We start from the raw sequence: 18188 nt of genomic DNA on the forward strand, positions 1-18188 counted from the left end.
TATTAGATTTCAGTGAGGAGAATGTCTGTCTGCATTAGTCTTCTCTTACTGCTCTACCTTTCTTCTATGACCACCCCAATCCTCCCTGTTAATCAGATTATGGGCCTGAGTATCATCTTTGAGTCACCCCTCTCTTTAGTTCTGTCCATCAAGGCCAAACCCAAATCTTGTCACTTCTTCTCCATATCATCTTTAACATCCAGACTTTTCTTTCTCACCACACAACAAGAACTCCCACCCAGGCCTTCACCATCTTCCACCTCCTCTACGGAAACCTCCTTCCCTCAATCTTGCCTCCCAGCTACCCAACTGATCCCATTCAAGTCCTTTCAAAAGGCTGCTGCTAAGACCATCTTCCTGGTCTGTTATTTTGGCCTTATCTATTGTAATGCAAATAAAAATAATCGTGTCAGCTTGCATCACAATGTTATAGATACCTATGTGTGGAACAGGAGAGGCTGTTGAGAAAGAAGTGTTGAAGCAAAAAAGCAACTAAAGACCAGTGGCATATCTTAGTGTTTGCCAAGGGTGAGATTCTGTGCTGAGTCTCTCAGAGCCACAGCACAAAACTCACAGCCCAAAGGAAGAGGGGACTAAGGCAGATTTAAGCCACGTTGAACCTTCCACCACAATGAGCTGGTCCATGGGCTGGAGAGGCCCCTGGCGTGACTATGCCCTGGAGGCCTGGTTAAGTTATATTAGCCTCCCCAGGAATGTCTATGGGCTGCGTACTGCCTGGAATATCTAGAGCACTGTGCACTGCAGCCTCCTCCTCAACACAATTCTCCTGCCCCCAGCATGCCACCAATGCAAGGGGGGTCCTCAGAAGGCAGCCATACAGCTGTTTTCTGCAATTCCTGCACCAGGGGAATCCTCCTTGCCCAGATGTGTGGTGGTGGGTTTTTTTAGGGCTCCTTTCTGACACTCTGACCCTTTTAGCTGGCATACAAGGGTTGGAGTGAGGGTGAGGATCTCAGCCCAGGTATTATGAGCACCAGGTATAAAGCATTTCATATTTCCTGCAAACTTATAGTGGACTTCTTTGATTTGGGAAGAGATCTTATAATGTTCTGCCACTTCTGCACATTTCTTACCTACTTGAGACTGAGTGATGTGGTACAAAGAAACAGTTCTACACATGTGACCATCTAATCTGCATTGAGTCATTCACCATGTGTCTTGTTTTCTTTAATAGAGTTGGCATAGATCCAGATGAAGATGTGAAAGCAGAAACTGCAAGCCAGGCAAGTTACAGCTATTGATATATCTATATTGACTAGCATAATGTTTAGTCATGTTTAGTTCATGTTTCTCAGTGTAGTAACTGGAAATCTTTAAAGCAGGGTTATCTCTGCTATAAATGCAGAATATGCAAGTACAAAATAGTAGGAGCTTCACATATTTTGTAACTGTTTATTCAGAGGACAGGTACATACTGTACATTTTTCAGTTTCACCGGGGCACCCGAATAACTTTATCTAATACCGGGTTTTGAGGACTGCATTACAAATAAATATTGACATGATGAAATATTAGTAAAGCAGTAGTGGAATTGCTGCTAAAATCCAAATCTTGAATTAGCTATCAACTGTATTTATGAAAACAAAAGATTTCAGAACAATGCTCAGTTCCCTGGATTAAACAAAGGAACTATGCATGATTTAAATTCTCGACTCTGGGCATCGGGGTAGATCAGGTTGCTGACAACGTACATTTGTCCATCAGTGGTTTGAGAATTGGCCTGCTAAACCCAGGGTTGTGAGCTCAAACCTTGAGGGGGTCACTTAGGGACCTGGGGCAAAATCAGTACTTGATCCTGCTAGTGAAGGCAGGGGGCCGGACTCGATGACCTTTCAGGGTCCCTTCCAGTTCTATGATATAGGTATATCTCCATATATTAACATACATTCAGGTTAAAAAAACTATAGGCCACTAGAACCAAGGAGGCTATTTGAGAAACTGAATGTGCTTATCTGTCACCCAATTGTGTCTGCCTTTTTCAGTGTTTGTCTGAAAATGTTTAAAATATAGCACTACGTGATGTCCCAACCCCAGTCAAGTTCCCCTGCTGGACATTCACTAGGGTGCCAGGTTTGGACCCATACACTGGAGTTGTGTGCTTCTGAGCTCCCCAGGAACTGAGCGGCTCCAGGCACTCTCTCTTACTTTGGCTACTCAGCTGACTCCATGGGCAGAGACCCTCATTGGAAGTGGGACCTCCTGGTCCCTAGGCCCCAAGACCAGTGCTGAACCTCCAAGACTCCCCAGTAGTTTAAACACAACCTTCCCAGAATGTCACCCTTGTGGGCACTCTGGTTTATAGTTTACCCCTTCAGAGATACAAGATAGTAGAAGCAAATAGACTGACTTTTCAGAGGAATTTCTAAAACAAAACATGCTTTCCTCATAGACAGCACATGCACAGCTCTAGGCAATCCAATAAAACACCTGTGTATCATTCCCTGCCTCAGTTTCCTCACCACTCCTGAACAGTCTTTGGGATTTGGTCAGTGTCCTTTCAGAGTTCCAGGTCCTCACTCCTCCAGCTCATGACTTCTCCGCCAGATTGTAGAGCCTCCTGTCTAACCCCGACAGCCAGCTTCCTTCAGTTTCGACTGGTCCAGCACTCAAGATTCCCTCTTACTGAGGAAGCATTCCCTCTTCTTCCTTTCCTTGAACTTCTCTGCTTCTGTGTTTTTAAAGGCCTTCACCAACACCTCTGTTTCTTTGATCCCCTTCTGGAGATTTTCCACTCTCCTCTCCTCTAGAAATCTGGTTTTACTTACACTAACAATATAGACAGCAGTATCTTTTCTAGTTTACAGCACTCTAGGACATACTGATCAACATCAGCAATTATACTGAATTGTACAATATAAACATTATTTCACCTTAATTGTGGTGGGTGGTTGTTTTTTTCAGGGGGTTGGAGATTGTGAAAATGTGCTTGCACTAGACGTCAGTAGATAGGACTTCTAATTTTCTTACTTTTTCTGTTAAAAATGAAAAATACATATTTGTGAATAACAATAAGGCACCTACTGACCCAAACTGTATTCTGTTAATTAACACCTAGTCCTATTGGCAAAACTCAGCAGCACAATAGAGTAGGTGTGAATAAATATCACACATTCCACCCCCAATCATGTCTAAATCAGCATACTTTATTGTAAATTATTTTTACCTAGCAAGGTAGTCTTGTTGGTCTGATTTCCTTTTTAAATGTTTACTATTTTCATTTCTCTAAGAGCTACAATTAAACGTGTTATATTAATTTTTATTAATACAGTTCTCTATTTCATTGTGCATTTCTTCTCTTTTTAATTTAGTACTGTGGACTGTTCTTCACTTTTTCTTTCAGATTGTTTCTTTAAAGTTTTTCTCTTTTCCTCCATCAATATCTCTCTTTTTTTCCCTCTATTGTTTTAGATCATTCATTTTCTTTCTCTCTATTTTTCTCTCTCACAACTTCTGATATGAAGTATTTTTTTAATCCATCTTCCATATTAACTTTCAGTTTTCTACATATATGTGCTATGCTCTTTCATACTACAGGAATTTTTTTTTGGAGGGGGGCATATCTTCTACTTAAATAACTACTCTCACCTGAAAGAACCTTAAAGCACTATTCAGTCATATAGGACATGTCACAACATGAAGCTCAGGGATGGGAAGTGGCACTCGTGCACACAAAAATTTTGGCTAAGATTGGCACAAACAAACCTCATACTACTGTGACAAGTGTTTGTGATCCTTAATGTCCAAGAAGAGCAGCTAAGACCTTGATTTTTAAGTGTTCAGCTGAATATGACACACGGTTCATTGGGTAGAATCTATTTTATCAAATTCAAAAGGATGAAAGGCTGGCAAAGTCACCACTGTTGAGATTTAGACCTTTGACTCTGGTTTTCCAAACCAGAGAGAATTTCATACCTGTTTTAGAGAGGGACACATTTCATTTACTGTTTTAGAGAGGGAGACATGATGGAATAGTTCAAGAAGCACAGTCACAATAAGGGGCAAGTTATGACTGGAACCTTCCCATTTGTTTCAGAGTAGCAGCCATGTTAGTCGGTATCCGCAAAAAGAACAGGAGTACTTGTGGCACCTTAGAGACTAACAAATTTATTTGAGCATAAGCTTTTGTGGGCTACAGCCTACTTCATCGGATGCATGCAGTGGAAAATACGGTAGGAAGATATATATACACACAGAGAACATGAAACAATGGGTGTTACCATACACACTCTAACGAGAGTGATCAGTTAAGGTGAGCTATTACCAGCAGTAGAGAAAAAAACTTTTTGTAGTGGTAATCAGAATGGTCCATTTGCAGCAGTTGACAAGAAGGTGTGAGGAACAGTAGGGAAATAAACATGGGGAAATAGTTTTACTTTGTGTAATGACCCATCTACTCCCAGTCTTTATTCAAGCCTAATTTAATGGTGTCCATTTTGCAAATTAATTCCAATTCAGCAGTCTCTCATTGGAGTCTGTTTTTGAAGTTTTTTTGTTGTAATATTGTGACTTTTAGGTCTGTAATGGAGTGACCAGGGAGACTAGAGTGTTCTCCAACCAGTTTTTGAATGTTATAATTCTTGATGTCTGATTTGTGTCCATTTTATTCTTTTACATAGAGACTGTCCAGTTTGGCCAATGTACATGGCAGAGGCAGGACTGCCCAGAGGGGGGGGCAAGTGGGGCAATTTCCCCTGGACCCCGCAGGGGCCCCCATGAGAGTTTTTCGGGGCCTCTGGAATGGGGTCCTTCACTTGCTCCGGGGGCCCCAGAAAACTCTCATGGGGCCCGGGCCCCTGGAGCTTCTTCCACGGCAGGTCTTCAGCAGCAATTCGGCGGCGGGAGGGTCCTTTGGCAGCAATTGTCTTTGGCAGCAATTCAACGGCGGAGGTCCCCCGCCACCGAAGACCCCAGGCCCCCTGAATCCTCTGGGCGGCCCTGGGCAGAGGGTCATTGCTGGCACATGATGGCATATATCACATTGGTAGATGTGCAGGTGAACAAGCCTCTGATAATGTGGCTGATGTGATTAGGTCCTATGATGGTGTCCCCTGAATAGATATGTGGACAGAGTTGGCAGTGGGCTTTGTTGAACCCAGGACAGTAGGACACACAAATTAGATTCACCACCACCAGAAACATGGGCTGAGTAGTCTTACTGTGTTACTGTTACATGCTGGAGCCACACTAATTAAATATTGCTGGTAGATCACTAGTTTTTCTTAACGGTGATGCAAATTTCCCTCTGGGGCAAGAAGAGTGATCCAGTTTCTGAAGCTTAAGAAAATCTCATTGTCCATGAGGAGAAAAATAACCCCAAGTCCATCCTGGTCAGATACTCCTTTTGTGGCTTATCAGGAGGAGATACAGGAAGCTGTGCTTCAAAATAGCAGCTCTTGGCAGATTGTGTCCGTAATCACCACCTGGACTTCGCAGAGCCCTGATCTGTACACTAGCCACATCAGGGGTCCCCTCCTCAGTTTCTTTTTTACTTCCCTAGTTCTATCTTTTCTCAGGTGCATTTATCATCAAACCCTCTTGCAAAAACAGAACGTACAATAGGTTAGCTCATTTATTTCCACTCATTTATTGATGGGCTTTCATAACTCAGTTCTGAAAGGCCATCAATAATGTGTAGAAATAAATGAATGCAGTCAGTCCACTGCATAGCCTACACAATTAGAATATAAACACACAAAGCTAATTCTGATGACCAGGCGTACAGGATAGATAGTCATTAAGCTGAGTTGCAATGCCAGTCTACTACAAAAAAGACAAAGCTTTTTCTTGCAGTTTTTTTAACAAGGATCTAATTAATTTCCTCACAAAACAAAGATAGTTGATAAAAGCTTTTATTCAGCTGATTTATGTGTCTCAGCTATCCCGTTAGGTGCATCTCCACAGAGACTATGTGAAAGAATGTATTTTCTGGAAATATTTTGGAAGAATGCTTTAGGCGTGTTATAGGTCTCAGGGGAAGCCCAAGCAGCTTACTGTACAACTATGAATAGCTCACCTGCTAAACTAAAGTTCAGAAAACAGATGTGTTTAACTGTCTATTATTTCTTTAGCTCCTCAGAAGGAAAGTGATCCTACACTGCAATTCTCCCTACTAGCCTCTCATGCAGGCCTGCTGGGGAATTGCAAGTGACTTTTTGAAAAAACATGGGTTATTCCTGTGTAGGGGTTGGAAGCACTGCCAATTTCAGTTCAGAGAGCCTCTTATTTTTCCATCAGACTGCTGGCATAGTGTGCCCGCCACTGCCACTAGCCAGCCCTGCAGGAAAAGCTGTAGGTTCAGACTTTAAACCTGCAGATCCCCGAGGAGCCACCAGAGGTCAGGAGCATCCACAGCCCCTGCTGCCTCTCCACCATCCCTTGATAGTATCGTTCCTGCAGGATCTGGGCTACGATGAATTCCCCAGGCCACCATCATTTCCCATGAGACCTCCCTGCACCCAAAGGATTTTATGGCACGAGCAGAAGCCACACAAGTTAAAACTGAATCCTTCCACTCAACTCAATGGGAGCTGAATCAGCTCCCATGAATACATTTTGTCCCATGTGCTACAGGTGTAAGTTTATCATGCTCAATCCTGCAATTCTAGTGTTGACGAAACTGCCACAGACCTCATTGGGAGTTTTGCTGATATGAAGCCTCGGGAGTCAAGTCCAAGCTGGAATGTCCACATTGCTATTTTTAGTGTATTAGCTCAAGCCCTGCTAGTGCAAGTCTGTCTACCTGCATTGAGAGACTGGCTCCCAGCTGCAGAGTAGCCATACCCTATAGAGTATTATCCAAACCCCGATTAAATCAATGTAAAGATTCCTATGGAATTCTGTAGGGTTTGGATCAGGCCTTAGCAGTGGGCAGCCCTATTATTATGAACCTCACTCACATCATGGTGTGTATAAGGGACGAGGATGTTTGTATTATTAGCTTAAAACAGAGAAATAATGAAATAAATAGAACTGAAAAATGCAGAAAGTAAAATGTTCCCATTAAACATACCATGGAGAATGAAGTTTTTTTTAAAAAAAAAACAATACATACCTCAAACTTAAAGCCAGAAAGGAATAAAACTGTAATGGATTGTGCTATTTGGAATGCCCATTCCCATTTCTATTCCCAACCTGTTGTTAATTCTTATGCTATTTTTCACATAACACCCAGAGTGTAACTAATTACCCATCTAGTATATGAGGAGGTTGTAAACATATAATTCCAGACTGTGGCCATGATCCTGCAAGCTGTTCTGTAGGAGGCAGACCCCTGTGCCCATGCAGAGCCCGGCTGAAGTCAGCTTGCAGAATGGGGACCAATGTTTGGAATCCATGCAGGAAAATACTGAAAACTATCTGCAGTCCCCAGTGGTGGTACAGTTTTTGGGTGCATTTTTATTTTTTCTTATCAAGCAAAGAGAAAAAAATAGAAAGGAAACTAGTATCATAATTATTGGAATATTATGCTCCCTTTGGAATGACCTTTTTGTAAGCCATAAACAAATACCATCTGAGCTTGACGGGAGTAAACTGAAGTAATCTCACTACAGCAATTTAACAGAAATATCATTTTTATTGATCTCAGAATATAGTGTTTCTCAGCTGCTTAATAAAATTGGAATCATTAATAAAAGTAAATGCTGAATTATTCCACTCGAGCACCAGCACAGCAAAGAGAAATGTGTTGGTGATCTGATTTGCCCATGAACAGATTCACATACTGAGATGAAATCTGAGCCAAACAGTTTTGGGTTTTTTTTAATAAAAAAAATGCAGGTAAATGTAATTTGGTTTGACAAGTATTTTTAATATCAAAACTTTGTTTTATTTATGTTTTTGAAAACTCTTTTGATTTTATATATGTATTTATTTTGCAGAGAGCAACTACTGCGGATAAGAACACAACCAAGGCTGAGAGTGCGTGGCTGTTCAGAATATGGTATGGGTTTGATCATAAGTATCCTTTTATTCGTATAAACCATGGACATTAGCTTCGTTAAGCTTTTCCAATGTGCTCCGCATAAGAGTCCAAAGAAGTGATAGGGAGGGAGAGCGAATCAGGCTGGGAACACCTGCCCAGATCAAAGTTTCATCAATGTATTAAAATTAATTAATCTTGTCTAATTCCAGGATATAAAACATGTGCAGCAACGAGCCAGCTACAATGTTATTGTTCCAACTTGGGAGTGAATTCACTGCTTGGGGGAGTGAATTCACTGCTCAGGAAAGTGAGACATTTAAGACCATATAAAGCCTGATTGTGGATGGCCCATATGCAAGTGAGCAAGGGCCCATGAAGTCTCCCTTGAGTCTCCCTGCACACGGTCCAGCCACAATCACCATCCCTGTACTCCCCTGGGCACAGAGTCTACTGTCTGCTTGTACATCTTGGTTCAGTAGCCATGCCAGAGAAGGTGCAGAAGGGGTGACGCATTGGCCCTGCTCACACCGCCCCAGCAGGCATCCAGAGGTGCATATTCCACATGCCCTGTTGGGGGAGGGGTAGCAGTGGGCACATTCTCTGGGGGGCTCCCAGAAACACTGAGCCTTCCGGAGAAATAATGGCTGCTGGTGCTCCTGCTGGGGCAGAGCAGGGCCACCTTGTCTCCACACAGGCTGCACACTAGAGCCCACAGAGCCAGATTCTCCACAGCCAGGCACCTTGTATCTCACCAACACCTGTGTAAAGTGGCTGTAACAGGCTATCATGCTGGCTTGGTATCGGTTTTACATGCACTTTCCACAGGTCTCAGTGATACCCCATGATGCAAAGACAGTGGGGGAATCAGTGTTATAGAGCAGGTACCAATGCAGTGAAGATCACAGGAATCATTCTGTTGACTTCCATGGATACAGGATCAGGCACTAATTTGGTAACACCACCAATGTACCGCAGTGCTGCCAGCCAAACTCCTGCTGTTCCATCATGCTGCACCATACTGGAGTACAGAGAAACACTCGTGCCATACATTTTCTTGTGTGTTTTTCTGGTGTGAGCACAAGCAAACTTGGATGAGAACATATTACAATTGAAAAAATGTTACTCTATAGCAATGCAGCTTCTTATTAGAACTCCAGTGAAATTATCCATCAAAAAGTCTTCCAATAGGCAAGATTATTTGGTAAGAAATCTCTTTTGATAAGAAATATAAATATACAGCCCCTAGTTTATCTATCCAGGCAGTTCTAAGGACCAAGAAGTTAGAATTAAAATGTTTCACTAGAACAGGCTTAAATTCACAGTTTTATACTTTCCAGGCACAGTGGAAAATAGCATGTGCAATGCACTACAAAGGGGAAGATTGTGTTTAAAAAATAATACTAACTGCCATCTTTGCTTGATTTAGATACACACTGATCCCACTCCTTCAGAAAGAAGAGCCTGTACATCAGTAGGAAAGGGAGAACTGGGCAGAAAAGGAGACGGTTAAGAAAAAGGGAGAGAGAGAATGGGAAAAGAAAGGAAAGTGAAGAGGGATGAGTGAAAGAGAAGGAAAAGAAGAAAATAAAGGAGCTAGGAAGACAGAATAAAGGGGAAATAGGGAAGGGATAGAAGGGGAAGAAAGCAAGAACCAATGTAAAAAGAGCAGAAGACAGACCAAAGGGAAGGAAAGGGCTAGGGGAAAAGTGGACTTTAGGAGAAACAAGGACAAGGTCAGTGGAAAAAAGGAAGGGAATAGTGGAGAGAAACAGAAGGAAAAAATGGTGGGACAGGAGAGGGATTAGTTGAATCTATGATCCAGGTTGCTGTGAAGTAGCAGAGCAAGCCCCTCCACCATTCTTTTTGGAGATACCCTGCATAATATAGAAATCCCAAAGGAAGAAGCCTTGTAGATCTCCAATTCAGGACAATAGCCCTTGTTTCCTGCTCAGTTTAGAAAGTTTGACTTCCAAGGTGTTTGCATTTCAAGAAAACATTCTGTCTCTAAGTGTATTTTTGGAGGGGTTCTCAAACCGAAAGCAAATTTACATCTTAAGTAGCAATCTGTCTTCTAGTCTGGTAATAATCTTGCTCCAGTGTTCTCATTTTCAAAGACTGCATCCCTGCCATTATCCTACAGGTATATTTTCATTTTAAAAAATATGACTTTTACATTTTTATTTATGCTAAAGACTTGTATTCAAATCCCTGTGGAGAAGGATGGTTCGACCCACTAATGCTTGGACTGACAGTTCTGAGCTTTTCTGCAGTGTGAGTCGCTATTCTGCTTCTGAAATATGTTCCTATTCCTTAGAGACAAATTATCCAACCAAACTTTTCTTCAATATCTGTGTCCTTCTCTTAGCAATGTTACGAAGTTGTGCTGCTGAATTTAAAAGAAGAAATTAATACAATTGTCATGTAGTGCAGTATTTATGCCCAGTACAGGATTGCACAATACATTATGATAAAGCGTTCGAAGAAAAGGTGCTGAAAAGTAATCATCTGTCTGGTTACACACTTAGGAAGAGTCCATGCCTGTGACATTTCTCTGGCCTGACACTTGCTCTAAGGCACCAACACCCACTCTTCTGGTAATAACGTCCCTAATGTCTGTTTATTTCATGCGACAAGGCACAATTGCAGCAATCAAAGGTTGCCTTATTTCTTGCTGTCATTCTGAAAGATTTCCTACATTGACTTGGGGAATGTTTTAGGGACAACATTGTAAATTCAGCCACTGAGGGCCTGATCCAAAGCCAGTTTGAATCAATACAGGTCTTTTCATTTGCTCTAATTGACGTTGGATCTAGTCCTAGATCCCTAAGAAAAATACCTCTCTCTCTAACACTAAGACAAAGGAACATTAACATCAGAACAATGAAAATTAAGAAGAAATCATTTGAGTATCTGGATACTCCCACTGAATCGTTCATTTCAACATTGAGGTAAGTACAGAACAAGATAAAACATTTGGTATCTTAATGTGGCTAAATGTCTGAGAGTCTGTCTCTGTGTTCATGTTTTTATAGCGTGGAGTGTATCACCATTTTGAGCTGTAATATAATACTAAAAGCTGATGGGAAAGAAAAGTGGGTGTGTGTGGGGGGAATACTAACTATTTCAAGAATATTTATTGAGGTAATAGAATTAATGTCCCAGCACTGTGTCATGTACATGATCAAGGATCTTTCAGTTTCCTTCAAGGGCAGCCAGTGTATTTGTATTGAATATAGCAAGATTTAACTAAAAAATAGAAGTGCAAGTGGAGTTTTTGATTCTTTCCATTTTGGGTCATTAGCACATGAGGACTCGGTCCACAGAAAGGTTGGAATGAAGGTGTTCACTCCAGGAGCATACCAGGAAAGGAACTGTGACTCAAGGAACCATCCTGGTCTGTTCTTGCTCCAGGGTGGTAGTAATCTGCTGCTAACTTGTACCCACGTCAGCTCCCCCACTACCATGGTTCCACCCATTCCCCACTCCTCTTCAATCACTTGCTTCAGAAAGGTAGTATGCAGGTCTGCCACATCCACTTACTTTGGGTCTGTGTAGCAGTGAAAGGGGGTTCTTTCCCCACTATGGAGGTATACAGTGCAAGTCACAATCTAGCCCAAAGAATGATAACATTTTCGAGTAGTGATTTACAAAGAACATTTCCCTGTTGTTCAATTACCACTGGGGATACATACAACTTAACCAATCAATTTGGGTTAAACAGTCTTGTAGCAGATTCTTTGTCCACTAAAATGTCCTTCTCTTTTCTTATGTTCGGGTAACTGCCATTTCCCCAACTAAGATCATTTTGCCCTCTCTGTGCTCACAATGGCCCTCGCTACCCATTCTGTGGCCTCACTCTGGAAGAAGACTACAGGCTTATCAGTGTCTGTAACCCACTACATAAAGAGAAGGACATAGTGATGGTGAAGGTGAAGGAATGGTTGAGGGGAAGAATGGAGTGTTTTAAAGGGGAATAAAAGAGAGAGAACATAATTCATGTTAATATACTAATACAATGCAGACTTTGTACTTCTAATAGATGAGCTCTTTCGTCAACATAACACATTAAAAGTTAGATTGAGGAACAACTGATACTGCAAGGTGAGGAAAAGATGCCCTGAGACTCCATAGAAGGAATGGAGTGAAGCCAATAAGAAGGGAAAGAGGAGGAAGACCAAAGGCCAGGGATGCATAGTAATAACTACTGCGTGTAATGGACCCGGTCTCAGACTCAGCCTACAACCAGGACTGATTTTTTCCTGACAAAGGCGTAGGGATGTGGCTGAGCCTGATATGGCATTCCCACATTGGACAATAGAGCAGAGCATCCGCTATTCCTGCCTCTAATGTTGTGGAGGGGAAGCGACGAGTGAGCATTTGCAACAGGAAGATAATTACAAAATATATGCAAAAACCTGAGATGATGTGTGTTGGTGGAGTAGGGAATGCTGGGATTGTGGAGATACAATGATAGGCCCATCTCTTTCTTGAGATAACTCTAGTGATTTCAATGGAAATTAGTCATAAATTCCTTTCAAAGCCTGGTTTAAATGCCTTCTTTTCTGAGTTTCTTTTACACATACTGCATTGAAGGGAGAAGGAGGAGGAGCCACACTCTCTTCCTTTACAGATATCTGTTGAATTTGAGGGGCCAAATTCCCTATTAGGCCAAAGGAAGCTGTGTTCAGGAATAGATACAGGAACACTAATTGAATAAATTAACTTTTCATGGAAAAGCTTACTTGAGTATTTCTGAAATTATTCACCATTCTGATGTATTCCTTTCAGAGTCTAAAGGAAAGATATTTATAGTCTTCCCTCTCCCCTTGAATCAGTTGAGAGGAATTGCATTGATTTTAAAGGCTTTCAAAGTTTATTCTGTTTAATTTAGTAGATCCTGTTTTCTTTTTCATCCCTCGCCATGGCTTGCATATAGGCTAACGGTACATTTTTACTTCATAGGCAGTCATTAGAAGTGTGATTGGGAAGTTGTGAGAACACAGAACAGCCTTTCTTTTGATTACCAAAAGCAATATTATGCATTCCAAAGGAGGGAGAACTGACAGCCAAAGGGAATTTCATCATCTTATGATCTTCAACTGAACCTTCCCTATATGATGACTTGTTATTGTCATGCCAGAGACAGATGCCGTGGAAAGAGATGGGGAGTTACTATAGCAATGTCTCTTGTATATAAATTTCTCCTTCCAGACAGAAATTGAGGGGCTTCCTAGTTACTAACATTTTTAGTTAGATAGTGGTGATATCTTTCACTTATGTAGCACCTTTTTAATCTGAATGACACCAGACTGCTTTATTATTATTTGTTTGAATTGCAGTCGTGCCTAGGAGCCTCAGTCTGGGACCAGGACCCCATTGTGCTAGGTGCTGTACAAACACAGAAACAGATGGCCCTTACCTCAGAGCTCACAAATGGAGTATAAAACAAGAGACAACTGAATATAGACTGACAAGGGAGTACAAGGAAACAATGAGCCAATATTGGTCAGCATGATTGGCAGTGGTCTGAGCTCATAAGCAGCCTAACCGTTGTCAAGTTTTTTGTAGGCATCATGGCAAAGAGGAGTTTGGAGGAGGACGTAGCTTTTCAGATGCTTCCATGAAGCAAATCTCAAGCATGAAGATGCTTGTTTGAAAATCTAACAAGTGGGTGATGGTGACCTGGTTCAAATGATGATCCTCTCTCACTCTCCCCACTGACCTAGCTGACAACTTCATAGCCATGCAAAACAGGAATTTAGGGAAGGAAGCAAAGAACCCTTTACCCAGCTGCAGCTTACACAAGATTCAGATATTCATATATCAGAGGTGGGTGCAGTATAAGAAACATAGATAGACTGAAAATTTCAGGCAGGCTGAAAACCAGGATATGAGGTCTAACACCTCTGCTCTAGCAAAAAGAATCTTAAGATCTTTAATTGCCTGAAGTGGTCAGAATTTTGTTTTCAGCTCTCCTTCCAGGTGGCACTTAAAACTGCAAACTGCTGCATAACATCATTCTGGAGAATTAGTTTGTTATTGACTTAGGGACCTATTCAGCTGCAAAGAAATCTGGCCACTGGAGCTCTTTAAGTCCCAGAAGTCTGCTTGCAGTAGTCTCACAGTGGACTCACCTATTCAGAGAGTGGGTTGGCCTGTTGTACGGGGTGAAAGTGGAACACTCTCCTGCTGTGTGGCTGGATCTTGGCGAAGAGATCTGACAGCTGGCTGCTCATGGAGCTCATGTAAATTAGGTCCTTGCCTCTTTGAGCAGCATTACTGAATATTCTTGTTCCATCCCACTCCCTCATTCTGGGAACATTACAATAGCCCTAGGACTGTGAAGCCCTGTAGGAGCAAGAAAGACATGATCTATTCTCTTAGCTTGAATGGTGCAGGGTGCAGGAAAGGAGAGGGACCTCCCCCAATGCCAGTCACTGTAGTTGAGCTCGAATGGGAGCTCCTGCCACCATCAATGTGAGGCTTCTTTCTCCCTCTCTCCATAACTACTGTGATTACTTTTCATGGTGATAGGTCCTTGGGTTGAGGAACACCTCTTCTTTCTTTGTTAGCAGCTCCAACTCTGTAAGTGAGCTGCAGGCTGTGAGATAATCTTTGGAATGGTCAGCCATTTTCACTCTTCTCCTTAGCTGGCTGTCAACCAACCCAGAAAGAACTCATCCTCTGCATGGATGTCAGGGAGGCGCTGTCCCTAGGAAAAAGGAGAGCAATTGTATAAAGCTTTATGTGGTTGTCACCGAGGAGGGACCCCTCGAATACTAAGCAGTTGCAGTGGCCAAGTATATCATAGAGCTTTCTCATATACAGGATCTGCAGAGTCAGCTTTGGGTTCCATAGGGCCCCCAGAAACAATAGTATTAATAGCAACACTTGAAATCACTCTGAACTTGCTTCAGAATTCATTCAACAACCTCTTTGTAGACACACAATCTGGATTTAAAAAGCTGACAGTGAAAACTCAGTGTAAAGAATCAGAAGATCTGATTTGAGGCCATCTCCTGGCCCTTTTCAAGGACACAAGACCGTAGAGGTCCTGCAAATTAACTTAATAAATAAACATGGATAATGATTAACTCAAATAATAAGTGACCTCAGTTTGTCCACCATTTGGGAAAAAGAAACTTGGGATAAACAATCCTCCATTGAATATGAAGCTGAAGAGTTCTCATTTACAAAATTGCTCTCGTGTCAGTTCTCAATCTGTTTACATCCTGATAGTCTCATAGACAAGAGAGGGGAACAGTATTGCATTGTAAGAGACATACTTTTAACTGTCAAGGTGTTTCTCCTGCATACACCTCTACCCCGATATAACGCTGTCCTCGGGAGCCAAAAAAATCTTACCGCATTATAGGTGAAACCGCATTATATGCTTGCTTTGATCTGCCAGAGTGCGTGCCCCACCCCCCAGAGCACTGCTTTACCGTGTTATATCCAAATTCATGTTATATCGGATCACGTTGTATCGGGGTAGAGGTGTAAAACTTTTTTTTCAAATTAGTTTGTCCTCAGCGTGATGTATGAAAACTGAGGACATTATTTATTTTAAACTTTGTTTTCAGACTGAGTCAGAATTTAAAGCATAAGAAAGATTTGTGTAGATAAGATTGCATATCCCCTGTAATATTGCTATTGCAGTGTATGCAGTTATTGCTTGGAAAGCATGCCCAAAAATTCAGTAACTCTTCAGCGGTCATACTGCATCCGACCATACTAGCATTTCACTCAAAGCAATATAGTAGATATAAGGAGACAACAAGGCATGTTTAAATAGAAAACACTTAGGGATTATACATGTTTGTAGTTTAAAACCAGTATTTCTTAATATAGTTGTTCCGGTGTGTCTGTGTGTTTTTATATAGCAAATTTATTTTGATTTCTCATCTGTTAATTTCTTAATAAGAACTCCAACTCCCCACCCCCCCATATCTTAATAACCAGCTCACAGATACAAATGCACCCCAAACAGGAAGCCGCAAGAGGACTTTTCAGTGCTACCAAAACTTGCAACTATCTAGTCCCTGTAATAGTAAGAATTTTAGAAAAGGGTGGGTGTGGGGGAGGCAGGGATGGAGAAGAATGGCATGACTTCAAAAAAGCCATTAAAGTCAAGTTCATTCTCTCCTTCTCTGGGTGTCCAAACTACCCATCATTCTTACTTCCTCCTAGGTCTGTCTCTCTCTAGTGAGTGGAGCTGTAAAGTCTTAGCAAACAAAGAAGCAGAGGTAAGGGCATGAACAGTATTAGTGTTCCCACTGAAGATGGTGGTGTTTTTATTATGATTAGTTTGCCATTATTGAGAACCTGAGGGTTACTGACATTTCCAGATAAATTCCCTGCTGGCTTGTAGGGGACAAGGGATAGAAACTAGAGTGTGTCTTTGGTACCTGCACCGTAACATTTGGTGCATTTTCTTTAGTGACTGGCCTATGTCCAGGTACTTGAATAGCAAGGAGAGCCACAAAAATCTGAGCACAAAACCACCACCGATTAGACATAATATTCAGTAAAGATGTCTAGAATTCATTCTCAGTTCCTTGAGTCTGTGGAAATAGGTGATATTTTGGGATAGGCATAGACATGTTACACATTAATGCCCAGTCAAAATGACTTAGGATTTTTTGCAAACCTAACCCTTGATAGTTAATTTTAGAGAGGGCAGTACTATAAATGATCTGACCTTATCTGTGCCAATGAAGACTTCCCCACCCTCCGCCAGAAAATCCATTGGCAGCCTCTGACATGGTTCTTGCAATATTCACAATGGAGTCCCAACAATGGAGGAAGTAATATTCAAAAGTTATAATAGTTATCTAAACCTTTTGGGTAAGCAAACTTAAACTGGAAATCCCAGGAGAGTGAGCTTTCTTGAGGGCTTCTGGTACTTTCTACTTTTGCTCAGTCAGGAAATATTTCTAGAAGAGCCCCCAGGTCCTGCCTCCAATATCATTCACCAATTCCTAATTAAACCATGAAACTTTTTCAGTTTGGTTCAAGCCACTTCCCTACATTTAGCATGCCACATTCATGAATAAAGCCTAGCGTAATCAGATCAGCTGCTGACACATGGCCAAAAAAAGAAAAAATTCAATATACAGAAACAGGTAAATAGATTTTGTTCAAACTAAAAAAATCACCTTTGGGAAAATATTAAGAGTAAACATCTTTATCGCAAAATAAATTTGGGAGTTTCATTCCCAGAAAGATACTGCCAATGTGAAGAAAGTTCATAGAAACACGAGAAAAAAATATTAGAGTGCTGTGGTGATAAATTTAAAAGGACAGATTAAACATTAGTGATTTCATGGAAATGAATGGAGGACATAATAGTTATAAAAAAGGGCAGGCTTCCACAATCAAAGAAGGAGAGAAGTGACTAGACTAGAACAAGAGGTTGTAACTAAAAGTAATGAGATGAAGTTAAAAAAGTAAAAAATCAGACTTATTGTCAGTCTCTCACTCCTAACAGAAAGATTTAATAAACTGTGGAATGTTCTCCCACGGCAAACTGGAAGCCCAATTGTTTTGTACATTTAAAACAGGACTGACTAAAATAGCAAAAAAATATGTTATAGAGAACAAACCCGCATTGGCAAGAGAAGGGACTAGATCTATTAGATCTGTTCCATTTCTAATTTCTATCCTTTTATGGTTATATAAAATACCACCAAAATTAAGTTATTCTTTAAGTAGGCGTTGTCAGACTGAAGACTTTTACATTGCTGCTAGCAAGCCATTACAGTGAATTTCTTGAACTCTAAAGTCTTCATAGTAATGTGCAGTGCTTCTGCCTTTGAAGGAATAAATAAAGAGACATATGGGGAAAACTTTATTGGATTTCAAGAAAATCAATGTTCAAAATAAACAATGAGTGTTGCAGACATGGGACAGGTGGGAAAGGACAATTGAGTCATCATTATTGGATTCTTAAAAGCCAGGCATGTTTTTGTATTAAAAAGAAATTCACAGAAGAGTCAGAAAATACATAAGCTTTTAAAGTTTTTTACTGAATTTTTTCTATCATCTTAAAGAGACAGGTATGGCCAAATATTATCCTCAAATCCTTGTGGATGTCCACTGATTTCAGATGGAGTTGCACATTGGTAACTGAAAGCAGAATTTGACCCACAATCTGTAGTAGACAATATGATGTCCAATTGTTAGAATTTTTATTTAACAATATGATTCCCATGAGTTTCTACTGGTGCTATATAAGGCGTTCTCA

General features: G+C 41.1%; 1 protein-coding gene across 2 annotated transcripts in view; it reads left to right on the forward strand.

Moving 5' to 3' along the window:
* Positions 1-18188, forward strand: part of SLC9A9 (solute carrier family 9 member A9) — a 342765-nt gene that overhangs the window by 266205 nt on the left and 58372 nt on the right. For both annotated transcript variants that reach the window (XM_039488401.1, XM_039488400.1), the window contains exons 13-14: positions 1196-1244; positions 7899-7978. In XM_039488401.1, coding sequence (XP_039344335.1) covers positions 1196-1244; positions 7899-7978 — 129 coding nt within the window. The remainder of the gene's footprint in view (positions 1-1195; positions 1245-7898; positions 7979-18188) is intronic.

This window comes from Mauremys reevesii, linkage group 9 (assembly GCF_016161935.1).
Source record: "Mauremys reevesii isolate NIE-2019 linkage group 9, ASM1616193v1, whole genome shotgun sequence".
Classification (NCBI taxonomy): domain Eukaryota; kingdom Metazoa; phylum Chordata; order Testudines; family Geoemydidae; genus Mauremys; species Mauremys reevesii.